At 37.7% G+C, this 27,815-nt stretch overlaps 1 protein-coding gene across 8 annotated transcripts in view; it reads left to right on the top strand.

The window, feature by feature from the left end:
- UBE3D (ubiquitin protein ligase E3D) overlaps nt 1-27,815 on the top strand; it is a 153,710-nt gene that overhangs the window by 67,441 nt on the left and 58,454 nt on the right. For 7 of the 8 annotated variants that reach the window (XR_011422568.1, XR_011422567.1, XR_011422566.1 and 4 more), the window contains exon 9: nt 24,208-24,346. The exons of the other annotated variant lie outside the window; for it this stretch is intronic. Coding sequence is in view for 4 of the 7 variants with exons in the window: in XM_070225183.1 (XP_070081284.1) it covers nt 24,208-24,346 (139 nt within the window). In the remaining 3 variants the exon portion in view is untranslated. The remainder of the gene's footprint in view (nt 1-24,207; nt 24,347-27,815) is intronic. 8 annotated transcript variants of the gene reach the window in all.

The raw sequence follows: 27,815 nt of genomic DNA, 5'->3' as shown, positions 1-27,815 counted from the left end.
TTCCACTCCTTTCCCAGCAGGGGAGCTAACTTAATCATTGCGCAGCCTCCAGATCCTCCTCAGCTCACCAGCCGCTTTTTACCTCTTTGATGAAACCATTTGGTTTGTGTTTAAAAACAACTGCAACAGAAACAGAACTGGAGGGTAAGAGATTGTCTAGAAATACCTTGTTCTTAGCAAAATTCTTACGTAAACAGTTCTTAAGATGCTTATAGATATATTTAAATTATTAGGTCACTTTACAAATAACTCAGCAAATGTATCCTGGAAGAGTAGAGGGAACCTAAAACAAGATTACAGGGAACACACTATCTTCTAATTGAAAAAGATGGGTGTGGGCTTCGACGCAATTGTAGAAATGTATTTCTTAAATTTAATAATCTTACCTGGAGTGGACGTCAGCACTCTGAAATAAGACAGAGACAAAAACGATTCCCACATCTAGAGTGGGGAGTGATTGTTAGGGCGTTTGCAATTGAGATGGCCTGAAACATTTGGGGCACTTAGAAGTTGTAGGAGGACATTTGACATTTTATAATGGTAAAGTATAAGACTGGAGTCAGACATGGGATCTAGTCCAGGTTTTCCCTTGACCACCTACATTGCCAGGCCAAGTTACAGCCTCCTCTCTGAGCCTTAATTTCTTCATCTTTTGGGATAGATATACTTAACATTCTGCAATTCCGTGATTTTGGGACACTTATAAACTTTTTTTTTTTTTTTTTTTTTGCTGAGGGAGATTTGCCCTGAGCTAACATCTGCTGCCAATCTTCCTCCTCATTTTTTTTACTTGAGGGAGATTAGCCATAAGCTAACATCTGTGTCAATCTTCCTCTACTTTGTATGTGGGTCACTGCCACAGCATGGCTGACTAGTGGTGTAGGTCTGCACCTGGGATCCTTACCTGTGAACCTGGGCTGCCAAAGCAGAGCGTGCTGGACTTGACAACTATGCCATGGGGCTGGCCCCTGAGCATTTTAAAGAGTGTAATCTCAAGCTCTGTATTGTGTTTAGTTTATCTTGTAAACTGAAGGCTTAGTTTTCTCTCCAAGTATTTAATGAATGCAATACTGAGCCTCAGATTCAGTTCAACATTCACTTAGGCTTCCTATGGGTAAACATTTCTGCTTAGAGATATAGAAGATAAAAATGTAAATAAGAATTTTTACTTCCAGAGTCTCAAAGTTTAATCTTAGAAACTGACAAATTATATAAAAACTCTACAAGATACATATGCAACGTCCTATGATAGACATAAATAAGGGGCTTTCTGATTAATTCTGTTAAGGAAAATTTCATGGAGAAGGTAGCATTTGATCTGAGAATTAAGGGATGGGAAGATAATGGGGGTGAGAGGTTAAAGAAGAGACGGCCTGAGCAACAGTAGGAAATTGCAGAATGTATTTCCCAAAATATATTTCAAAAGATATTAATAGGTTTTCTGTGGAAGGAAAAAATGCTATTATTAAATAATTACCATGCAGTAATTGTTGCCTGTAATTGTCAAACAAATTTGTAAGTCAGTGGACTCAGTGAAATTTTATATTGGTATTTTTACTGCTGTACTGCTCAGCACCTTAATATTCTAGACTTCAATGTGCATTGCTTAGAGTCATATATAATACTTAGAATCTCACGTGATCATGAAACTCCTTTTTATGGGAACACTAAGTCCAAAGAGCATACTTTTGAGAAATTGCGTGAGAAGATCCTATCTATCAATGGACAGAGTGGATACAGAAATACAGATTTCCTAATATTAATTGAACTAAATTTGGGAAATAAGAGTTTAAGGAAGAAAGAGATTGGAGAATGTATGTATGCACATGGAAGCCATTTTCTGTGTCAGCCGGTAGGTGTCAGTGTACGCCAAGCGTAGCTTGGTTACGTCCTGCAAGGGGAGTAGATTGAAGGAGGGCAGTCACATGTGGATCATTTCCAACAGTGCCTGTTCAGCAAAGGAAGGGAATTCATAAGAGAATTTATATTTATTTACAATTTTAAGGTTAATCTGTTTTAAACCACTTAAATAATGAATTGTATTTGGCTAACACACACTCACGAGAGCCCTGCACTACTGTACACATAGATAAGTTGGAAAGTTTGTTTATTATTTATTTGTTTGCTCATGCATTCAACTAATAGACAGTGTGTCAGGTGATAGGTACACATCAGTGAATAAAAACTACAAAACTCTTGCTTTGGTAGAACACACAGTCTATGAATGAGACTAATCTATATCTAGTATTATGTATTTTTAAGAGCATCACCACTTATCCAGTGACTGCATGAAAAATACCCAAAAGGCAAAGTTAGTTCTTAGTAAAGGACTCGAATGAAAGTAATTTCTGGAATGGTTTATAACCCAAAATATGTCCAGCGGGTCACTGTGCACACCAGCCTCTCATGTTGGACTCTGTCCAGCGTGCGGGGTTCCCAGGGTTGTAACTAGAAGTAAGCTGGCTTGTGGGGAGTTACAACTACTGGATCCGATATGCAAGTAGACACAGCCAGGTGTCACTCACTGTGGCGCCATGTCCCACACAGGAGGAGAAAAGGTGAGAGGTAACTAACCATCCCAGAGCTTTCAGCCTGCTTCCAGCTCACACTTCCACTGGAAAATTTCATTTCTCCTACTTTATCCTCCCTTCTCTAAAGAATACAAATGTTTTTACAGAGACAGACTGACTACAGGTCCTACGTCTTTACCTTGCAGACGTGACCTATAAATGTTGGAGGGCTTAGTTGACATCTTGGAATATTTATATAAACTCTCTGCATGTTTGCACTGAAATCTATTGAAACAAAGGAAAATTTCATAAAAAAGTTTTTTGACTTACAACTGTTTTTTACATGAAGATCTTAATTTTTTATTGATGTACTTGGGACTTTTGTGGGTGACTCTAATCAATGCTAATGTGACTTGTACATCTGATTCTCTGCGACCGTATTGATCATGCCTGGCAGCTCCACCTCCCAAGGCTGTGTGCTGGGCGGGTGTAGAGATAATCAGAGCCTTGGTAAAAAGGGAAATTCCAAAAGTTGGGAATTCAGGAAATGCTCAGGGGAAGATGCTTTTTTCCCTGCCACTTTGGAAGGTAAAATCTTAATTGGGTAAGGATTGCTAATCTTTGGTTCTTTTTTTTTTTTAAACTTTCTGAATGATAAATCTTTCTTATCAACAAAATGTATGCTTTTTAACTTCTTATATAAGATCTTCCTAAGCCAGAATTTTCTGGGGAGGAAGATTTCTTGTAGGCTACAGGAGCGTAGTTCAGAAGTCATCATCCATTCCTCATTTTATAGTTAAGTTCATTTGTGAAAGTTAAATAACTAAAGATTCTATTTAGATACTTCTGAAAATGGTTTGCTACCAAATTCACAGGATTATTATGAAAAACTACCTGATTCCTGCCTAACTCAGTGTATTAATGAATCGGTGTCAGGTATTCCAAGCAGATTCAATATAATCCCACCTTGCTAGCATTGGATTAATTGGAAGTGTGTGATGGCTTTAAAATAAGTCCACAAATTCTTTATCCCTCCCTTTAAGAGGCAGAGCTTGATTCCGCTGTCCCCTGGGTGTGGGCTTGGACTTAGTGAATCACTTCTAGTGATGAGAACAAAGTGGATGTGACAGAATGTGAATTCTGAGAGACCCTGAACCAGAACCACTCAGCTAAGTTGTTTCCAGAGTCCTGTCCCACAGGAACTGTGAGACGTTCGCTGTTTTAAGCTGTCAGGTTTTGGGGTAGTTGTTATGCAGCAGTAGATAGCTGACTCAAGAGAGAAGACTAAAACCTGGAGCCCTTGGACATGCTGCCCTCACCTCCAGCAAATTTCAGGGTATCTGTGAATTTTCAGGGTATCCACACAATTGGATAAAAAATTATGTGTATGTGCATGTGCATTTTTCTTGGCATGTATTCAAAGCTTTCTTCAGTTTCTAAAACGAGTCCTTAATCTCTGAAAGGCTACAAATCTGTTTTTATTCAGAGGAAATAGAGCAGTGCAGCCCAGAAAAGTGGATAGAAAAGTTTCATTGTGGGAAGCAGCCCTTATGTATAAGTAACTGATGTGTATTTGCTGATGAAGATGAGAATTGAGTCAGGCTATAAAAAGTGAAAAGAACTTACGTAATCATGTAGGACAGTTTTCTTTCAAAGTGTGTTGACTGCTTTAGATCAGGGGTAGGCAAATGATAGCCAGCAGGACAAATCCAGGACACCCCACTCCCTTGCGTTTGTAAATCAAATTTTATTGAAACACAGCCATGCCCGTTTGTATACAGTTAGTCTATGACTGCTTTTGCCATACAACAGCAGAGTTGAGTGGTTGTGAGTGACGTCCCACCAGCCTAAAATATTTACTATCTGACCCTTAGCAGAAAAGTTTGCTAACCTTTACTTTTGAATACTGAGAGGAGGTTGGCATTCTTGTGGCCAAAAAGCAGTAGCTGAAATGCATCTTTTTAACTGATGAGTGCATGTGATGCAGGTCATATAGCAGACTGTCTTACAGGTAAGTAACACATTAACATTTGCTCTCCAAGCCCCATAGGAATAATTGCCATCTTGGTCTAAGGAAGAAGTGGCTATCTGGACAGCCTCCTAGAGAAATGAGATTTCTGGAGCAGAGGACAGGGGTTAATGATGCTGCATCAGAGGTGACCACCCCAGGGGCCTTGAACTGCTAACGATGTCTCTTCAGACATAAGGGACATAAGCAGGAGAGGCCTGCTGTAATTTGTTACTATAAAGAGCTCTTGCTTGCTCTGCATGTGTCTCAACAACTTGGCGTTTTTCTTTTTTACCCGAAGAATCTCATAAACCTGATGCATAAATGATACATATGTTATTTTGAAGTAAGGTGCTCGAGGGCTGGATTCTAGTCTATTTCCTTTCTAATTCCATTTTGGATAGTGTCGTGAACGCTTTGTAACTAGGAGTTACTGATTGAGTCTTCTACATAAAAGTGATATTCACCTTAGTATTGGGCTTAATTCTAGGACTTAAGGTCTGATTCTGTTTTCTTGCAGTTAATCTCCTGGCAACAGCTGGTTTTGGCTTGTACTTTTGGTTCCAATGTGCTAAATGTTTAACCTTTAATATCTAAGACATTTCTCAAGCTTTCATAATATCTAGCTTAGAAAAAATCTAGAAAGGAAATGGCATGTTGTTGATCATGTCAGTGTTTTGTGCTGTCTTTTCCTCTTATTTCTGCTGACTGGGACTGCCCAGGTGCTCAGCCTCAAGTCTCATATCTGATATATACTCGTGTTGACCTCGTGTGAACACTAGCTAATGTCCTCGGCAGGGCAAAGTCATTACCAAATTCGTGCATCTGCATTCAAAGCTAATTGTTTAGAGGTCTGTCTGAGTTACTGGTTATGTCAGTGAAAGAGTATTTGTTTTCTCACTTCTTATGCTTTAGTGAGGGGGCCAGTTTCTCAGAGTACTTTAGCTAATTTCCTAAGAGTTCTGACCAAGCTTCTAATTACTTTTTGTTATAAACTGTTTTGAATTTAAAGAAAAGTTAGAGAATAATTTAACACACATTAATTTTCTTACTTTGCAGTTTTTAACCAACCTTACCATATTGCCATATTTGTAATAGAGAGATAGATAATTTTAGAAAATTAGACAATACAGTTGAAGTTTCCCCTGAATCCACCCCCTTTTATCCTCCCCCAGAGGAAATGTGGTATCTGAAATTTGGTGTTTATCTTTGCCATGCATACTTCTATAAGTAAGAAGATTATATACTATTGATTATCATACATACCATCACATCATGGTCAACACTTTTTACTTTTTCCAATTTGACATTTTGTTATTATAAAGAATATTTTCCTAATTACTAGTTTGATTGAACATTGGCTTTAATCTATTTTAAAACTGTTAAATTTTTTACTCTTTAATGTTGAGTTGGAGATATTAGCCAATGCAATTAGACAAGAGAAAGCAATTATGGGTATAAGGACTGGAAAGGAAGAAATAAAACTCTTTGAGGATGATATGATTATATATCAGTAAAACCCAAAGCATGTATGAAAAGACTACTGCAAAAAATAAGATAATTTATTAAATTATCAAGTTACATAAAGGCTATTTTTAAATATACAATCAGAAATCACTTAGAATATATTGTGGAAGAGAATACCCCATTTACAATAGAAAAAAAAGAGAGAAAATACATAAACTTAACAAGAAATGCCTAAAACTTGTATGAGGAAAATTATAAAACACTCTTGAAAGAGACTATAAAAGTCATGTTAAACAAATGGAAATATATACCATACTTTTGGATAAGGAAGCTAAATTTCATAAAAATGTCAATTATCCCTAAATTAATGTATAAACCCAATAAAACAAAACAATAAAAATAACATCAGATTTTGTTTTGTTTTCAGCTAGACAAGTTGATTATAAAATTCATTTGGAAGCAAACAAGAATAGTTAGGAAAATCCTGAAAAATAAAAGAAATCAGAGGAGAGACTAGCCCTACCAGATATTAAAGTCTATTATTAAGCTACTGTAATTAAAATAGAATGATACTGACACGTGAGTAGACAGATCATTGGAACTCGATAAAAATAGACCTGATCTCATATGGAAATAGAATATATAATAAAGGAATCAGTGAGGAAATACAGAATTTATAATAATTAGCATTGGGATAATGGGATAGATATAAAAAAAAAGATATAGGATACATTCCAAATGAATCAGAGGTTTAAAATAGGAATCCACATAAGTATGAAGAGAAAACATGGGTGAATTCTTCCATCACTTTGGAGTGGGGAAAATTTTTCTATGACTTAAAATCTAGAAGCAAGAAGCAGGAAGAGTGATGAATTTGTTTACATGAAATAAAAAATATGAAACTCTTGTACAAAAAAAAGCACATAAACAAAGTAAAAAGATAAAGAACAACTATGAAAACTCTTTGTAAATTAAACCAAAGACAAAGGCTAATAACCCTAATGTACGAAAATATACAGAGAAGAAAACGGCTAACAACCCTGTAGAAAAATGGAGTAAAGATATCCCCAGATATTTCATTGGAAAAGAAATACAAAGAACTCTTAAACATAAAAAGATGTTCAATCTAACTCCTAAAAAAAGAGATAGAAAATAAAACTCTCCTGAGTTTTATTAGATTGGCAAAAATCCAAGAGTGAAAATCGGCTGGTGAACCTGTGGAGAAGTGGGAAACTTCATTTATTGCTGGGACTGCAATATGGTCCACTCCTTATGGAGAGAAATTTTGGCAAAATTACAAGCGCATTTACTTTTTGATGGAGCAATCCCACTTCCAGGAATTTATTCCCAAAGATACATTGGCCAAAAACGAAAGGACATATGCTCAATTCTGTTCATTTCAGTACTGTTTGTACTGTTAGCAAAATGAAAGAAAGAGAGGGATAGGAAGAAGGGGGAGGGGAAGAGAGGAGAAGGGAGGGGAGGAAAAAGGAAAGGAAAGAAGAAAAAGGAAAAGGAAAGAGTAAAAAGTTTACATTACTGTAAAAAGTAATGACAAATATCAGTATATACTACTCTGGTGGAGAAAACTGTTACAATATGTTATTGTGTATTGAAGAATGGTTATAATATGGATATATTTGCTTATTTTTTAAAAAATCAAAGGATAAATCATAAAATATATAAAAGGAAGAGAAGAGGGTGAACACACAGCAATAGAAGTTGGACTTTTAAAATTTTATTTGTTTTCATAGATGTTTTAGAACAAGTGCATGTTTTACATAGTTATAAAACAAAATGTGATTTCAAAAAGCCGTCTCTGAAAATCCAAAGGAAATTTCTAAAAAAGTGAATGTAAGTGCATATGCAGTTGGCAGCATAAACACATCAAGAGGAAGTGCTCCAAGAGACTTTAAAACAGTAATTGGACTGTACATCTCTCTTGGAATATATCCTAATGACAAAAGAAACTGCAAAAACATCTTAAAACCTTTTCAATAATCATATTCTTGGTAACAGTGTGGTGTTGATATACTGAGACTGTGGTATGTGCATTTTAGGATAAGTCAAATGAGTAATTACGTTGGTGTCATGAGAACTGGGATTTTTGGCATGGAAGAAAGAAGATACAAATGCAAGATTGATGAGGTTAAATAAAACTCTGTAGTCCTGGATTTGAAATAGAAGTATTAAAGTGATACATGATTTATTTTAATCTTAAAAAATAATACTTTTTAGCTTTGTTCACTGAAAAGGCCTAAAGACCTTGACTAACCCGGTGGCACTGCATCCCTAAAACCCAGATTGTTTGGTGTCTAAATAGCATTTCCCACTAAAGCAACCAGAGCTCTATCCAGACTTGGATGGTTCCAGGTATGCAGCAGGCAGTGTACAAGAAGAACTTGAAATACTTTGTTCTAGGAGAAAGGAAGTTATCCAACATTATCATGGTCATGTCCAAAGACTCAGGAGACAACTTGAATAGGCCTCACTGTCCAAAGATGAGTCAATTTGAGTATCAGTAAGGATAACTTAATAATAAAGCAACAAATATGTCTAAATTCATAAGTTTATAATGATACTTGAAAAAATCAAGAAATTTCATTGGAAGAAATTTCACTGGAAGCATATTTAGAAGATGCTAGTGAACCATCTCATTGCTTTGAAAACTGGAAGATAAAGGGGAAAAAAGTCAAGCACTTAACTTGCCTTTGTTCTCTGAACTGTACCTCAAAGTAACCAAATAGATGATGAGGGGAAGTTTCTTTTGATAGAAGGATTATAACTGATAAGTGAAAAAGAAATCATAGAATTGGGATATCACCATTTCCTGACCCATCATGAAATAATGGAACTTGGAAATGATCATCTATGGATACTGACATCACAAAAAGAGAAATGGGGGTGGGGGTGGGGTTGATTATATGCCTCCTGACAGAAGCGTGTAACCCTACCTATGAAATAATCTTCCCCAAAGCATCAAACTTGGTCAAGTCTCTGGATCCAACTACAGGTTTACAGGAAATTCAAGAGACGGGAACATGTTAAATTATACCATCAGGTTGCAGATGGCAAAATCCAGACTGTCAAACTCTATAGGACAAAGAACCTGGTTTCTTCAACAAAAAACTAGCAAGGGGTAAAAAGAAAAAGATAAAGGGAAGGAGAACCTATAGATTAAAAGGAACATGACTCAGCAGCCAATTGTAATGTATGGACGTTATCTGGATCTCAATTTAAACAAACTGAAAAAAAAATCAAAATAGTTGAGGACATGCGAACATTTGATGAGTTTGAAAAGTTATTGTTAGTAGTTTTAGTTATGACAATGTTATGGACATGATGTTTTTAAATGAGTCCCTTATCTTTTAGAGTACTATTGAAGGATTTACAGATGATATGATAGTATTTGTGGAATTTGCTTTTAAAAAATCCAGGAGTGGAGGGTATTTGGTGGGGAATATAGCTGAAACACGATTGGCTGTGATTTGATGCTGTTGAGGCTGGGTGCTGGGGATGCGGGTGTTCGTTGCACTATTCTCTTTAATTTGCATATCTTTCAAATTTTTGACAGATCATTTTTTTAAAATTTAGGTTAAATGATATTCATTGAGAAACAAAGGCAGTTTTTTACAGGTTGCTGCCTGTTTATCAGTTCATCCTTCTAGAAAACAACCATCAAATGAGGAAGTCTTGGCCTTGGTGTGATGTTCTTGCAGCAGCACTTGGTGACATGTACTTGGAATGAAAATCACCTCTCCATTCTTCAACTACATCTAGAATATACACTACTACTTTATTCCCCTTGAAAAATGAGAATAAAATAATTATTTAAAAATATCCTATCATGCCTTAGAAAACCATTAATAGGCCATAACAAAAGAAAAAAATGGCTCTTCTCAGCTCATAAATGGGTGTATTCCGAAAGTTTCTTTCTGAGGCAATTCCTTAGATCTAGAAGGATGTTCCCCATAGAAATTATGTTATAAATGTTCAAAAGGTTTCCAGGCCAGTCCACAAAAATCTGTTAATTCATAACATAATATAATCTACAAAGCTGATAGAGTACTAAGGGTTCAGTACAGGCAAAGATTAAACCACTTTTCTAGGAAAATGCTTTTTTTTTTTACTTTTTATTGAGATTATGATAGTTTACAACCTTGTGAAATTTCAGTTGTACATTATTGTTTGTCTCTCATATTGTCAGTGCACCACTTTACCCTTTGTGCCCACCTCCAGCCCCCCTTTCTCCTGGTAACCACTAATCTGTTCTCTTTGTCCACGTGTTTAATTTCCACATATGAGTGGAGTCATACAGAGATTGTCTTTCTCTTTCTGGCTTACTTCACTTAACATAATACCCTCAAGGTCCATCCATGTTGTTGTAAATGGGATGATTTTATCCTTTTTTATGGCTGAGTTGTATTCCATTGTGTATATATACATATAGATATATACACCATATATACCATGTCTTCTTTATCCAATCATCAGTTGATGGGCACTTAGGTTGCCTCCACATCTTGGCTATTGTGAATAATGCTGCAATGCACATAGGGGCACACGGGTCTTTTTGAATTGCTGATTTCAAGTTCTTTGGATAGATACCCAGTAGTGGGATGGCTGGGTCATATGGTATTTCTATTTTTAATTTTTTGAGGGCTCTCCATACTGTTTTCCACAGTGGCTGCACCAGTTTGCATTCCCACCAGCAGTCTCTGAGGGTTCCTTTTTCTCCACAACTTCTCCAACATTTGTTATTTTTTGCTTTGGTTATTTTAGCCATTCTAACGGGTGTAAGGTGATACCTTAGTGTAGTTTTGATTTGCAAGGAAAATGCTTTCTTAATTTAATTCAGAACTCTGAAAGATGAGTGACTTTCCTACATCTTTATAGGAGTTAGTCTTGTACTCCTGAATCATTTAGTTGCCATATACTTTGAATTCTGGAAGCAAAGAACAGTAATATTCATTTCACCTGTGACTTGGATTGCTCCCATTCATAATTAAATACTTGAAAGAGCAGAATATCTGTATATGAATGATCTTAGTAATAAAAACTTGCCTTTTGTGCTTTTTTCTTGCATTATCTTATTTGATATTCACACGAAACCTTTGACGCTTGAAGGGCAAATATTATTATCCCCGTTTTATAGCTGAAAAGACTGAGAATCAAAAGCATAATGGAAAACCCCTGGGAGTCAAAGGCATGACTGCGAGTCCTGGTTCTTCTGTGAGACCATGTGCATATCATATAACCTCTTGAACTTCAATTTGCTTGTCTGTAAAATGGAAATAATGAAACCCCATTTTACAAAGTTATTATAAAGATTGGATGAATACATGTGAAAGAGTCTGATAACATACAAGATGCTATGCAAATTTTCTTTCTGGACCAACGATGATCATGGTAGGGCTATTTTAATAAATGGTCACTAAGTTGAAAAACTGGAATGTTAAGGAAACATCCATATGAGATGAGGAAGTGGAATGTTTAGGAAATGGGAATGTTTAGAGAAAAATCAGGAGGAGGTGTTAGAAGTTTTCAGATATTTCCTGAAGGACTCAGGTTCTGAAGAGTAGATTTCACTCCGTTTAAAGGACCTTTTTGCAGTGAGTATTCCTGTTACTGGAGTTTTTCAAGCGAAGACCATACAGCCAGGTGTTAGGAATATTGCAGAGGGGCCTCATTCTTCTCAGGTCAGTGTCTCCTCTGCGGTTCTATCAGTGAAATCTAACACATTTTCAGATTTGGGTAAGGATGCCTGGTTACTGATTCTAAGGTCTGAGAGGCACTAATGACGATAGTCCCGTAACAGGATAAAAATAGCAGAAAATGACCTATAAGCTGATTCTTAAAAAAATTCATGTAGTAAATATTTATTAAGCACTTACCAAATTGCAGGATGGTGTGTGCTAGGTACTGAGGCATTTTTTAAAAGCCATCTCTAGGGTTTCATTGCTTGAATATATAAGATTCTGTTCTTTCAATCATTCTTTCACCTTTTAAATGTAGTGTGTCAGTCTTGATCTTCCCGGGTGTGGTAAGCGAGGTGATAAAATGTTAGCATTGCCCACTACCTATGTTCTTGTTATTCCAACTCATTTAGTTTCCAATTTTGTTGGAACTTTTCCACATAGACTTTAATTCTCCAGGGTAGACTCAAAATGTGTTGAAATGACCTCCTAAAAAAAGAAAGGAAAAATAGATCACCTGGTACAAAATATGCTTTTGCATCCTGGGCTCTGAGGATAAAACATGGTTAGATGAGTAATGTATCTGAACCTTAATGCTATTTAAACATACGGATGAGTGCATTATGTGTATTTTGTGTATTTAAAATTGAGATTTTTGTTTGAACAGTGTCTTTCATTTGGTGTACTTCATGGTGATTTATCATAATAGACTGCTTTAAATCATCTGAAATAGCAAGACATATGAATTTCAACAATAACTTCCCCAAGGCTAGAGAAGTCAGCAGGAGCTCAAACTGCTAGGTAGACATTTTTTTTTCAAACTCATATGCAAGTGTAAAACTTTTATGAGGCTGCTTTAACGAGGCCCTTTGGGATTTAGGGTTATTTATCTAAGCTCTTATTAAAAATGAAAACTTTTCTATGTATAGCCCTGTAAAGCAAAACTGATCCTAACAATACTGTAAGTTGGAAGAATGAATACTGTTCTGCAGACCAACTCGAAAATAAAGTTGGAAGACTTTGGGGCTAGTGTCTTCAGCACTGACATTGTACTAATGGGATAGCGACAGCAGAGCCAGTATTTCAGAGTCTCCTCTACTTATAAAAAACTTATCTCTACTATGCTGATAACTTAGGGTTTGACATGACTTATTAAAATGACATCTAGCCCCAGAGCCCTGTTTCACAGAGCACTCCAGTGTCTCCATTGGAGCTGAACGGCCCCGGGTCTGTGTTACCTGGTTCAAGGTTTGTGCGCACCTTTTCATTTACAGTATCTGTACTTGTTGAAGTATATCTTTGGCTTCTGCCCTCCCCTGCTGAGAAGTGAGACGTGAGAGAGAGGTTGTTTCAAAGATTAATGTGCCAGAATCACTCTGTACATAACCCAGCAGAAGAGCTGGAGCTCCTGCAGGAAAAATTTTGCGATCTTGAAACGTGTTCAGCTTCTTTGTAGGTATGTTCTCGTATAATGGGTCTGGGTCCTGCAGTCGATCTATCCTTAGACCCTGGGAGCTAGGATTTTAAATTATCTGTAATGCAGTACGATTTTAGGGAGTGAGGACAGTAGGAGGGGAGAAAGCAAATGTTACAAAATCAGGGTCAAGATCTTTTGCAGACTTTAAGAGCTTATCAGAGTCAGTTTAGCTTGGGTGTGTCCAGTCCAGTTGGCAAAAATTATAAGATGAGAAGGTTAGTGGATAAATGGGTTAATGCATGGAGAGACAGGTTGAGTAGAGATGGACAGACAGATAAAACTACTCTGTCATTACTGGTATATGATTATTGGTGAATAGTTTTCCATGCTACAGAATAAGTATAAAAAAAGTGGAGGGACATGTCTAAATGAGACCATAATGACAAATGCAGAATTTTGAAGACATATATAAAGTGACCAAAAATGAAAACAGTTATCCAGAGAGCACTTTTGGATTGTTTTTAAGGGTCTTACTTTAACAGTTAACCTTAATAGTAATAATGTAAGTCGTTGGAAACAATATATCACTTAGTGGTGTCTGGAGACTTCTGAGTTACCACCTCTGTTTCATAGGAAGTGAAAATGCTTCCAAGACAATAGAGAGGAGTAAGAGTGTAAAGCACACAGAGGATTTCCCAAGGAGGGAAGTACAGAAACCTCAGCGGGCACTTAGGCTTGAGGGCATGAAGGAGACAAAGGGTAGACACCAAGAGAGATGATGAGAGCAGAGGTATTGGCTAAAGGCCAGAGGTAGAGGCAAGACAAGTATAAAAATTTAAACAGGTTGGGAAATGTCAAAGTGAACTGAAGTTTAGGCACTTCTATTCTGAAAGGATCTCAAAGCAGCTGCAAATGGGAGGAAGACTGTATGTACACTTGGTTTTAACTCTTCAACTTGAGCAGCTGTTTTAACTGTTGAGTTGCTAGGCACTGTCAGGAAGAGAATATTTTAATTTTAGAGAAACCCAACGGTTAAAACAGCTGTTTGGTCTGATTAGATGTAAGCTGGCTCCGCTTAGGTTGCAAGACCTAATGGGATCGCAGCACCAGGCAGATTGGCTGTGATGATGATTTTGTTGGACGTAACAAAAATATGAGTGGAAGCTAGGGTGAATGGTAGGTTGGACACTGACTTCCCTAAGCATCCACATCCCCTGCTCTGTTTTGCCAAAGTGCTGAGGCATATAACATGGGCCTTCACCTTGTTCCAAGTTCATGGAAATTACTTGAAATAATTTTGCCTTATATCCTTGGATGCCAGCTTTTTCCCTGGCACTTACAAAAGAAAGAGGGTCCCTAATTTTATTAACTTCTCTTTATCGTCTCTTAATAATAGATAATATATCTGCTCAGGTCACCTCAAGTAGTCAGTCATTTCTATTATTTATTTTGTATTCTTTGTTGTCTAAGTAAAGAATCCTATTAATGGCAGCCACTCCATTTGTCAAGTGGTAGGCAACACATTATTAATGTCTAGAACAGCTTGAGTGAGGCTCGCAATGATAAACATTTTGAATTCCAGATTTACCATCTCAAGTACCTTTTTTCATGGAAAAGACTACTGATTAGGTTAGTTTCAGGTAAATTAAAGGTTTAAGGTACTTGTTAAGAAGATTTGATTTCTTGCATAAAAACTAATTTTACTTGGTATAATGTTAATACATATTTTAAACATTCAAAGATAGGTTTCATTTCATATATTTTCAAAATGAAAATAGCTTTACTTTTATATGCTCACCAAAATAGTCATATCCATTGTAAACATTTGAAACAATACAGGAAAATATAGCAGAAGAGAGCAAGCAGGATTCTTAGAATTTCAGTCTCCACAGAAAACCACTAATAGCATTTTGGCACTCTTCCTTGCCTACATCTCTGTATGTACATATATAGAGAAAAATATGGTAAGAAAATTTAATTTTACATAAATTAATTCTAGCTATATGTGTTGTTCTTTATTTCGCTTTTTCTTTTGTCAAAATATTGTGACTATCTTTCCATGTCAATAACGATCTACAATCATCATTTAGGTCTTGATTTTTGGGGGTTTCATACTTCGAAGAAGTGACTTGTTTTTGCTAGTTTCTAAAATTCAATGTTGTAAGTAATTAAAAAGCAGAATTGAAGATGATGTTTGGGATGTTAATAAAAGATGGACTCAGGTATCAAAAGTATAATTTTGCTGCTTTCACTGAAAGATATACATGTTTATTTTAGTAACTAAAGCAAATTTGTATGTTTTGAATGTTTGTATCAATAATTCAACAAAAAATACTTTGTTTATAGATGAAATATTTGTTATTTTAAAATAATAAATAGCTAAGCTTTTTTAGTTGGATTATCAAGAATATTATTTTGTTTTCTTCCTATTTCCTAGGCTAAAAAATGCAAGTTTTCCTCGTTTTAACATTCACTGAAAATTTCTCATTGTAGTATGAGTTGGTTCAGAGGATGACAGTATTTTTATATTCCCAGTATGATGTATTGCTGTTAAAAAAAAAAAAACAGAACAAAAAAAAACAACCAGGACAAGTTAGCTTTTCTAGCTGTCCTAACACTGGTAAGTTCAGGTGCTTAACTCCCTTTTACCAGTTTCTGAGAACAACTTTAAAAGTTTTCTAGAATATTGATTTCTTGGGTAGCTCATATTTAACACCCCCTCTTTCCCCAGTTATACACACATAACTGTTCAGGGATGATTACTCTCATTTTAAGTGTCTTTTTCATACCTGGGTATCAAATATTGAGAGTAGCCTCTCCAAAATGAACAGAAGGAAGAAGAGTGGAAGTGAGCTATCAGAGAGCTCACTTCAAGGGTGCGGTTGCACGGAAATGGAAGCTGTGTATTTAATAAGTTTTTTAAAAGTTGTGGCCTTTGGAGGTTTCAGTGAAATTCCTCTTAGGTTCCAAAAGCTTCCATTTAACAATATTTGGTTCTGCCTTGGCAAAAGATTGTCAAATATTTTCCTCTTTGACTCAAGATGCTCTTCTAGGGGATGCTTCTTAATCCATAAAATCTTTGAATAAAACTTTGGAGCATATTTGCCAGCGTCTATAATCAGATCTCCTTAGGGTCAGGTAATGGGTAAATGATGTAAAATTTAGGAGACTGTCCAGCCTGATCTGATGGATTTAATTTTTTATGTTTATTTTGTTAAGGTACACATGAATCAGATTGTTACAGTGAAATTGAAGTTGGTAGAAATAAATTTTCTCTTTGCAAGATAATTTGGAGATTGATTCTCTTGCTTACCTGAAAGGGGTGTGGCTAGCTAGCTTTCACTCTACCCGAGTTACATTTACATGTGACTTCACTGAAGGTCTGACGTTTTAAACATGAAGACATTTTCTAAAATCGAGGTCTCCTGCACAAGGAACATGAGTAAGTTAGTGATCTTGGCCTTTGGATTCTCATCTCTCCTCATGGAGGGACAGAATTTTTAGTCATTGGGATTTGTCTTCTGATGGGTCAGAGAGAGCCACTTGAGACTTAGGGTTATGCAGTTCAGTTGCTGATATCTAAGATACCGAGGTTGGCCAGGCCTAATTCATCTGAAGCTGATTACACATTGCCAACTGCCCTGTTGTAAGGGAGGAGTGTATGGACTTCCAAGAGAAGACCGTGTGAGAGCGGACTTAGGAAGATGTGTAAAGAGAAGCCCGGGATACTGGAGATGAGGGTGTTCTAGAAAGGCGGGGAAGAGTGTGTTGGATATGGTGCAGACTACCAGGATACACTCCCTTCTGAAGCCATGGGCTGATAGAGCTTCGATAGATTGCCTCTCTCTTTTCTGCTGAGACCAAACATGGCTTCACTGGACATCTCAACACAGTCGCTGCCAACCAATTTGAATTGAAAAATGAAGAAAACTTATTTGTTATACCAGGTCTAAGAAATAATAAAAGAAAAAATCGTAAACCCTTGCTTTGTACTTTATGCGTCATAAACCCTCTTACATCCACATTGGCAAAGGACCTAAACTGTGCAACAGAGTGGGTAGTGTTGATCAATGAAGGTATTCGTGGAGTTGGCCCCCTGATGGGACAGGAACCCAGTGATGCCCAGTGTGAGGTTTACTTATGAGAATATTAGAGTGGATCCAATTTATTATATCCCAGCCCTCACACACTGAATTCCAGTTACTCAGGAAAGTGATTAAAGGGTTGGAAGTGCATTTCTCAGCCTCCTTTTCAATTGATTTCCTCTGGTAATGGAATGTGGCAAAAATGTGAGCCAGGAGACCTCTTTAAAAACTCCTTAAAAACTTTTCTTAAGTGATTACACTTATTAATATGCTAACACAAATATTATGATCTATAATTAGTTAGTTTACAGTGGAACTGTTTTGGGGCCAGCCTAGTGGCATACTGGTTAAGTTTGCACATCCACTTTGGCGGCCCAGAGTTCGTGTGTCTGGATCCCGGGTGTGGACCTGCACACTGCTCATCAAGTCATGCTGTGCAGCATCCAATATACAGGGTAGAGGAGGATTGGCACGGATGTTAGCTCAGGGACCATCTTCCTCAGGCAGAAGGAGGAGGATTGGCAATAGATGCTAGCTCAGGGCCGATCTTCCTCACCAAAAAAAAAAAAAAAAAAAAAAGAAGAAACAGTTTTTAATATTTTATCAAAATTGGTAAGTTAGAAAGCAGAGTTTAACCTAAAAACAATGAATCTTACTCTGAGGTCCATGAGTCTTGAAAACATTATGCTAAGTGAAAGAAGCCAGACAAAAAAGGCCATATATTACATAATTCCATTTATATGAAAGGGGGGCGTGAGTGTGCTTGGGGAATTGGGTGGTCTGAGAAACACTCAAAATTATGTGCAAAATTTTCTCTGTATAAATGACCACTCTTGTGAGGAGAAAGTCCGTAGTTTTAGTCATGTTGTCACAGAGACCTATGACCTTCAAATGGCTTAAAAATCACTACTTGAAAGCCTTTTTAAAAAGGAATTTGAGTTCTTTGTCCTCCTTTTATAAATACATATGAGTTCTTCCTGTCATAAAGGTTTCTACCCTCTGCCTATGATTTTTAAAGATTTTTTGTTTATGAATACAGTTTTTAAAAATTATAAAACTCTTATGGCTTATGGGTTTGTTGTAGTTTCTTAGATTTTCTGGAAAGATTTTTTTATTGATTTATATCTTTAATACATCTTGAATTTAATTTTGAATATAGTATAAGTTTTTAAATTAATTTTCTTCCAAATAGGCTTTTGTATATTTGAAATTTTCTATAACAAAAAGTTAAAAAAAATCTGAGGGCTGGCCTCTTTAGACACCCTTCTTGTAATGATGACATTTCTGATGACCTCACTTCTAATTACATTTCTGGCAGGGCACGTCCATAGTGTAGGTTCTCTTCTTTAATGGAAGTGTTGCCAGCTGAATTCCTATGTTCTTAACAACTGGTATCTTGCAATAATACAGGCATTAAAAAAACCCAAAATCTTTTATTATTTTTTGGCATGAATTAATACACTTAATTTTGAGATTGCCTTGTTGGTATCTTAATTAAAGCAGCACCGTTTTCCCCATGCCTCCTGGTATGTGGGAGAGAAGGACACTGCCTTGACCAGCGTATAGGTCTTAAGGGCAGAGTTGTGTTCCTGAATTTTTTCTCTCAAGAGCCCTTTACTTCAAAAAGAACCAAAGAATAGTTTTGACATTTGTGATTTTAAAAAAAGTTCAATTTTTGTCTGTAATTTTCAAAGAAAATACTATAATTTCAAAGAAATACTGTTCATTACTTAATGAACTTTATTTTCAAATTTGTAAGCAGTGATTGGTATGTACATTTTTCACATTCTATTTTTATGAATTTGTACTTTTTAAACATTTAAATATAATGCAATTAATAGAGCTTATTATAACAGATATACCAGTACTTTCAGTTGTTTCAGATTTTATATTCTTGACATTTTGTAAGAATTTTTAAAATTTTGATCCCTTGTGCAAATTATGTATTTAACAGCTGTGTGTTTATAATGCTTCTAGCACTAAGTTGTGGCCATTTGCCCTTTGGCATTTTGAGAGCTCAAATTGATCAGCTTATCATTTTATAGCTTTGAAATTGAACTTTAAAAATCTACAGGTATAAACAGTATTATATTTCTATATCATTAATAGGCTGTTAGCTTTCCTAGGTTCTTGATGGAACCTACGAGTTCAAAAGAAGAGTCCAAATCAACTACTAAAGTATGGGAAAGTTGAGATTTAAGCTAAATATTTTCATCTTGAGCTCTCCACTACCATGTTATCTTTTCTTCTCTGTACAGTCTGTTGGACTCATCTGAAATCGTTTAATTTTTGGCAGAGTTGCTGCATCATCTCTGTTTGTCATTTTTGCCTGTTCTATTAAACGACCTCTATGTTTCCCAGAAGACTGTATCACCTTCCTATTTTCTCAAGTTCTTTTCTTGATATTGATTGGCTTTTGATTCATTCTCAATTTCACCATTTGTGTTAGAAGTGATGGAAAGTGACTTTTTCCCCCTTCTCGTTGCCTCTTTAAAAATAGATAGGCCATAGTCGCTTCTCTAGGGAATTTTGTCAAGGCAAAAGTTTAGAAATAAGGATGGTGTGTCCTTTGCTTGCACGTTGGCCTCAGACTAGGGTCATCTGGCTGACAGCTCTGTCTCCTAGGAAAGCTTTTCCTCTCCCAGTACTTTAAAAAGCCACAGAAATAGGTTTCAATTGATGTTTAGTTCCTTGTTCCCTTTGAAGTATCTTTCTTATTGATTTTATAGTGGAAGATTACTGATTTAGGTCTAATAGTCTATGATGTCTTTGTAGGAAATACCAGAAATAATCCAAATTATAGATTCTTATAATGTTTCTTAAAATGTTTATATCATTAACAGAAATTGTTTTTGATGTTTAGGCTGTGGGGGGATAGTCTCAAGTATCACCTCTGGCTGAATCCAGCACGTGCCCTAAATTCCACGTAATAAATTCGGTAATGTTTTCAGATAAACTGAATTTTAAGTATGCCAGGCCCTTTCCCCCTCTTTCCTTCTTGCTCTCTTTTCCTTCTTTCTTTCTTCCTAATATAAAAAATACAATGTGAAAACCTTAATTCAGATTTTGGGGAAGAGTTACCCGTAGTTCTAACTTTCCAAAACAACCATTTTCATTTTTCATGTATTACTTTCTTTCTTTGTCCACATATATGGAGTTTTCATGTGATTAAAGTAATATTTCATGTGATTAAAATTTATAGAGAAAATTTATAAATCTTAACATTAAACAAATAAGAGGCTAATGAAAAATTTCCTGTGGGGAGCAAAAGGACAGGATGGATGTTAGGGATTTGAGCCATGTTAGGTCCAGCTGGGTTGACTAATTTCAAAAATAAGGTTGTTCAAAATTATTAAAAAAGGAGGTGTTCTAAGATATCTAAAATTTACCCCATTATTTGCGTTTGGGCCTTTCAGTTTTTTTGGCCAGAATTTGTTCGGAAATGTCTAGTATACTTTTGCCTTGTTGATGGTATAGTAAAAAGAGAATGAGATTTAGATGGAGCAGATTGTGCTAGTTTCCCATCACTTACCTGCCTGTGATCAGGACAACACTCTTCACCTTTCTGAGCTTCAATAGGAATAAAAATTGTTAAATCTAGAATACTTTAAGAATTAGATTAAAAATGCCAATATTGGATTCACATACCAGGCAATTGTGTGTCATAAGAGAGAGATGAATAACTAACATGTATAACTAATTGAATCTTTTCTTTGTGACTATGGTTATCATTAGTGTAATGGGTATCCTTTTGTGTAAATTTTGGTGGTTTGATGCATTGGGTGGGTGTGTCTGAACTCCAGGATCTTATGCGGAAACGAGGCTTGTCCGAGAGTGCTTGTTGAAGATTACTGGCTGATGAGTGACAAGGTGATACTCATGTATTTTAATTCCTATTCGTAGTTTATTTTTATTCCTATTCGTAGTGAATTTTTATTCCTTTCTGGTAGATCACACCACAGCTGTTTATCTGTATGTGGACACCTTCAAGCAGCATTTAAACCGCCTTTGCACCAGAAATCACATCAACATCATGACATTAACTTGTTTCTGATTATAAAAATAACATTTGAAAAATAAGGAAGCATAAAGAGTGAAATGTAAAAAAACAGGTTATTATTTTCCTCCAATGGAAATAACCATTTATATTTATTGTATTGCCTCGTGATCTTTTTTCTCACCATAAAACTGTTTTCGCTTACCATGACATATGGGAATTTTCCCGTGTCCATCATTACTACATAGCAGCTTAAGGATAAAATTAGTTCTTGCAGAAAAACAAAATGCTGTTAACTTTTATAAGCTAAAGAGTGAACACACAGAAGAAATAGCATTAGCAGATTCAGTTACTAAGGGGCTACTCGTGGTTTGCTTGGAGAGGACAATGATAGGTATAGTGTCCTCGGTGGTCAGTGTGCAGTGTGGTATAGTGAGGAGGGTACAGGCTTTGGATTGGGGCTGACCTGAGTGAATCCTGGTTCCGTCACCCACTAGCTTTGTGATGTTGGACAATCACATAACCTCTCTGATCTTTAGTTTCCTCATCTTTAAAATGGGATGAATAATGCCTGCCATTCAGGGCTGCTGTAGGATTAGAGACAACGTCTATAAATAAGTGCCTGGCCCACTGTCTGGATGTGTTAGGTAGGGAATAAACCATAGTCAGAAGAAACCTTAGGCCTAAGACTTATAAAATTTAAGCATGCATATGGAGAGCATGTTATAGACATAAAAAACTAAGATAACTCTGTTCTAAAAATATTTATTTGTATAATTTGCCATTTCCCCTTTCTCTTACAAGTGTATTACTGCCAAAAGAGTACAAAATGGTGAAAAAGTGGCACTGCCTCAAAGATGATCTCTGCTCTGGCAGGGTCCTTAATTATGAGCTCCAGTAGGCCCCAGAGCAGGCTACAGTGTTAACCTCATCTCAGGAAACCCTTTCAGAGGGTCTGCAGCAGGACAGACCTGGGTTAGTTTGTGGGTATTCACTGATAAGTTCCCAAGGGACGTCCACAATCCGGTGTCAAGTGACCTTTGCTGCAAGAGATCCAACTCAGAAAAAGGGAAAACCTTTTCAAGGCACTTAAAAAAGATTCAGAATGAAAATAGCCTTAGTGAGCCCTATTGTGGGTGCTGGGGTGGAGGGTATAAATTCTGAAAACTTAAGTTGTTTATTGAACATACAAATATAAGTGAAAATTTCGTATTTCTTTTAGCCAGTAAAAGGTTAATTCCTGGGTGTGTCTGAGTGAAAACAACACTAATCTGATCTTTATTTCCACGTTAGTCTGCAAAGTTAGAGGGATCCACAGGTGGTGGTTGCTCATGTCTGATCTAGGATGAGTCAGAGAGGCAGACGCAGCCCGAAGAAGAATCCAAGTGGGGTGGTGGTAAATGTAGTAATAGATACAAGTATGGTATTAGACGAGTGGTTAATTCTTACAAGGGAAACAGGAAGATGTCTCTAAGGAAATGATACTTAGGTAGGTCTTGCAGGAATGAACAGAAGTTCACCAAGAAGGATAACAGCCTTCCAGGCCCGGAAAACTGTATGAGCAAGACACGGGGTGTAGGGTAATGCCGTTCCGAGAATGGACGTAGCTGTGGTTTGTGGAGGGCGTGAGGAAGGTGGTGGGGCCACGAGCTTGAAGCCACTGCACTAGCACTACATTTGACTTTTACCAAAGACAGCAAGGTTTTTATTTCCACTCCAGAGAAAGGGTGGAGTATTACATAATTAGTAAAAGCAGAAAGAATAACATGGCCAATCAATGTAAAGTAATGATTTTTAAAACACAGAAAAGGCACTCAAATGTGCCCTGCTGACAACAGACCATTTTTCAGGGAAGTGGACAGTGTCCTATTCCAGTCCAGCCAGAAGGTAAAGGCTTCGGAGAAGAATCAAGTCGCCACCCCCCATCAGAATATATCAGCCAAGGACCTGGTGGGCGACACAGCTACGCCATCTGCTTTGACGTGTCATGTAAAGGGTTAAAATGCATTAATGCCCTCAGCCACTGATGCTCTCTAACCTTCCAGAATTCACCACTGATTTGGTTAGAGGTAACTTTACAGAGAGAAGTTTATATAAATGGCAAATATGTATATATATCTCTTTAAAAATTAAGACAGGGATAAGAGACACCTCGGTGGGGACGCAGGCAGGAAATACTCAAGTGAATAGAAGAGGGGACAGCATAAGACTCGGGCTGTTGTTCTTGTGCCGTTTCTCACAATGATTCCTGATTTTTCCTCTACTTTAAGCACTGGATGAGAAGTCAGGAAACCAGGATTCTAGGCTCAGCGATATCATTTCTCAACATCCTCCTCATCTCAGACTAGTCCGTTTCCTTCCCCAGGCCACAGTTCCTCATGTCTCGAATGAAAGGATTTTCAAATAGGTTCCCCAGCAAGTAGCACAGGTGCTTCAAGGGCCACTCTGGGAGATGAAGGACGGTCTCCTGCCGACCCTCCGCTTCCAGCAGAGCAGTTTGACTTCTATTTGTATTATAAATGGGGGCTTTTACAAGAGTTTTTGATAAAAGGACTTCATCACTTTTTAAAAGTTTGAAAATCACTCATCTAGAGGATGTATCCAGCCCAGAAGCAATTTCCCCATCTGTACAGTGGGGAGAACGGTAGTTCCATTTCGTAGCCTTCTGGGGGTTGAACAAGATATTCCGTGTAGAACAGGGCATGAAACCTAGAGTCGCTGTGTGAGCTCTCATCCCCCACCCCAAATAGTCCCTCAGATAGGACTGCACTTCCTCTGGCTCTTAAACTTTGAGTACAAAATGTTGATCTGAGAAAATTGCCTAATCCATCTGTTTTATACCAAAAACACTGTAAAAATGTCTTAGACACTTACTCTGTGAATTTTTAGTACCATCACTATTTTATTTCTGTTTTTCGTACATTGCTTTTTCCTCCCACAACTGAAAGTTTTCTTCTTCTACATTGGAATTTTGAAATAATTATGACCAGATGCAGTTATGAAATTGCACGTATCTATATGTTTCAGTCTTGCCAGATCGTGGGACAGTGACATCAGCGTCCACTCTCTGACCCTGCCCTCTGCTACCTGCCTGGAGCTGCTGCTGATACTGTCAAGGAATAATGCCTCACTGCCCCCGTCGCTTCGCTGCATGAATTCCTTTCAGGTGAGGAGCTGCTCCTTTAACGCTGTGATTTCCCAGTTTTACTTATTATTATTTTTTAAGCATCCTTTTTTTCACAAGAGATTGCCCATGGAAACTGGTTTCTGATGATAATAATAATGAGCACAATGCATATATTGCCTTGTCTAGCTCTTTTTAAAGAAATGAACAAACTGAGGCTCAAAATTGATTAGGCAATTGTCTAGTAGCAGCAGAACCTATATTTCCCTAACTCCAGAGTTTGTTCTCTTAATCTCTCTTTCCTGCCTCTGAGAGAAATGGCAAGAACATCTGGCAAAGAACATTTGTGCATACCACTTCCCTTTCCTCAGCTTTGCCCTAGAACGAGGATTTTCAACCATTATTAGTAATGTTGCTACTGTTAGCTTGCAGTCAAATTGCCAAATGGATGTTTACCAGTGATGGTGTCCTCCCTGTTCTCGGCACCTTTTCCCTGGCTCCCTAGCTGTGCTCCTGGTAAAGGACATGGGCAGAGTAGAGTAGCAAATGTGGACTGACCAGCAGGAAAACCCCTTCCTTTCCTGGTAGTCAGCTAGTGTCACTGAGGTGGCAAGTGAGGATTAAGATGTTAACCAGTCACCTAAGTTGTGACCCTATAGCTACTCAATGTAATTGAACATATCTACGACCTTGACGATGGAAATGTATTCGCTGCGGCTGGTGAGAAGGCTGCCTGCGTTCCTGAGAAATGAGTCAATGTGGTTGGTTCTGCTTCTGAAGGGCTGCTGATGTATCCTCAGATAACTCCAGATCAGTATATATCGCTTGGTGTGCCTCTGTGGTAAAATAAGATATGTGGATTTTCCTATGAATTCTACCCCAGGAAAATGGTAAAAAAATAACTACTCCAATGTAATTTGCGTCCATATTCTCCTGGTAATCTGGTACATTGATCTTCTTCCTGATAGCAATTTCAGACTTTGGCCTTGGTGTACCTGATTGTATTTATCGTTACTCAGTTATCAACTTCAATCCTGAATTCTCAAAGGGACCTCAGAGAGCACCTTCTTGTTTTGTAGGAGAGGAAACTGAGGCCCAGAGAGATGGAGTGAGTTGACCAGGGAACACCCAATGTGGTAGAGACGGAGCTGGGCTCACCTGGCTTGTGCCCAGCTCACTGCCTCTGCTCCCCAGATGCAGGACTCGCTTAGGTCCTGGGAGGCGGAGGGGGTGTGAGTGGTGGGTGAAGGCAGGTCATATCTACCTTGGGGTGTCTATAAATTTTGTAGTAATTTATAATTATTTTATTTGTATACTACCCTGAGCCAGAAGTGATTTAAAATTTTGTATATGAACCCATATGTCTTCCAGATTTTGTTCTTTGGCTTGAACACTGAATAACACAAAAGTTTGTGTATGCCCACAAACTTGTATGGAGGGAGAGATGAGAAACTTCACAGCAGTTACCTTTGGGGAACAAGGCTGGAGGACAGTTATTTTTTATTTCACTCTGTCATGTACTGTTTGAAATTTTTATGTGATGAGTGAGTGGGGAGCAAGAGAGATGACTCTGACTTCGGGGACTTTATAGCATATTGGGGGAGAGAGAGCATTTATCCATGTGTGATATAAATTGGAAATAATTTTATTACAAAGTAGCCTCCACTAAAGCCTTAAAAAGATTAAAGGTAAAAGAGTAATGTAAACTGATGCGGGGGATTTGAGGGCAGGCCCAGTCTCTTCTGCAGGCGGCAGAGGAGTTGTTACTCCTTTAAGGATCTCAGCTCAGCCTCGTGTAAACACACGGGCAGGAGAGCCTGGATGCTCTTGGTGGCGTTAATGTCCTTTCGTAGCCCTTTGAAATCATAGGAGCTCTCAGAGCTGTCAGGATGCTGATTACTGAACGTCCCTCTCTGTGGTACTTCATCTGGTTTCAGTCCATTTGCTGAATATTATTGTCAGGAGCACATACACTTTCCCAATTTCAAAGGTACAGGGAAACTTGGCACAAGTTCATGAACAATGTCTGCTAAAGAGATTTTGTCCCTGCTGCTACCCCTGGAAAGATGCATTCTCCTCAGGAACAAAGCAGACAGCAACTTCCCTATGCAGGTCTCCACTCCCAAGATAAAGGATCAGTGAAAAAGGGGAGGATGTCTGTCAGGATTAGAAAGAGGTGCCTGCTTTTTCATCTTCATAACAGCTACTTAGTCATTTATTACAATGGCAGAGAATGGGGCTGCTAATTTTGCCCATATTTGGGATTCATTTTTTCAAATGGAAACTCATTTTAATGCACATTTTTTTTAAGAGCTGTATTGGTAAAAACTGTAAAATAGTCGAATGACACTTGTTAAGATACCATCTTTGCATTTCTCGTTCTCTTACTTTCCAGGCCAAGTCAGTTACTGGGAGCAATGCTTCTTTTTCTGTAAAAGTGTTATTTTAGCTTTCCGAGGATCAAATGGCACTCCTGCTTGAGCTGTTATCACTGCCAAATCCCAAAAGGAAGGATTTATCTGATTAATTAGAGCTATTAACATATCTGAAACTCTAACTTCTTAAATTACAGTGTAACATTTCTCTCAGGCCGGTGGGGATATATTTTGGTGGTTGTGTTATAATTTTGACTTCCGCTCTGTTACAGTACTGTCATACCCCTAGTGTGATTATGAGCAGACACATGTAGGATTTGGTTGAGAATCACTGACGTATTGCTAAGCACAGGCTGTAGTTGTTGCAGCCCCAAGATGCGGCAGGGACTTACATGCCACTCCCTCCTTCCACTTCTTCCATGACTTCCTGTTGCAATGAGAATAAAATCCTAACATCTTATCCTGACCTACAAGGCCTGGCAGCATCTGGCCCTGCCTCCCTCTGACCTCATCTCCTGCTCCCTCCCTCCGTCTCTGCTTTAGTCACACGGGCCTTCTCTCCTGCTCCCTATCCCAACAAGCGGGTTCTGGCTGTAGCAGGTTCTGGTCTGTGCACTGGCTCTTTTCTCTCCTACCAGGATAATCTGGACCAGATCTTTTCATGGCTGGGTCCTTCTTATCCTTCAGGTCTCATTTCAGGTGTCCCCTCCCCCAAGAGGCCTGACCTGACCCCCGTCTCGAGCTCCCCTTTCGCGGTCACCATTATTTATAACCTCGCCTTGTTTTGTTTTCTTGATAGCACTTTTCACTATTTAAAATGATCGCATTCATTTATTTGTTTGTCTTTTTTCCTCTACTACATTGTGTGTGGAATGAGAACAGGGAGAATGTCTGTTTTTGTTCAGTATTGCATCAACAGAACTTAGAACAGTGCTTGGATGTAGGAAGCATTTAAAAAATCTTGGATGATTTCTGTAGATGGCTGGATGGGTGGATGGATGCACAGGTAGAATTCAAGTTGGCATAGCCGTTTGACATTCTAGAGGATTCCAAAAGTCTGAGCTGGGGGAAGCAGAGGCGTGAGCAGTACATACTCGCTCGGGGCAGAAGCAGCAGCCCTTTCCCTGCTGGGACAG

The sequence above is a fragment of the Equus caballus genome, chromosome 10, assembly GCF_041296265.1.
Source record: "Equus caballus isolate H_3958 breed thoroughbred chromosome 10, TB-T2T, whole genome shotgun sequence".
Lineage (NCBI taxonomy): Eukaryota > Metazoa > Chordata > Mammalia > Perissodactyla > Equidae > Equus > Equus caballus.
This window is presented reverse-complemented; position numbering and strand designations above follow the sequence as displayed.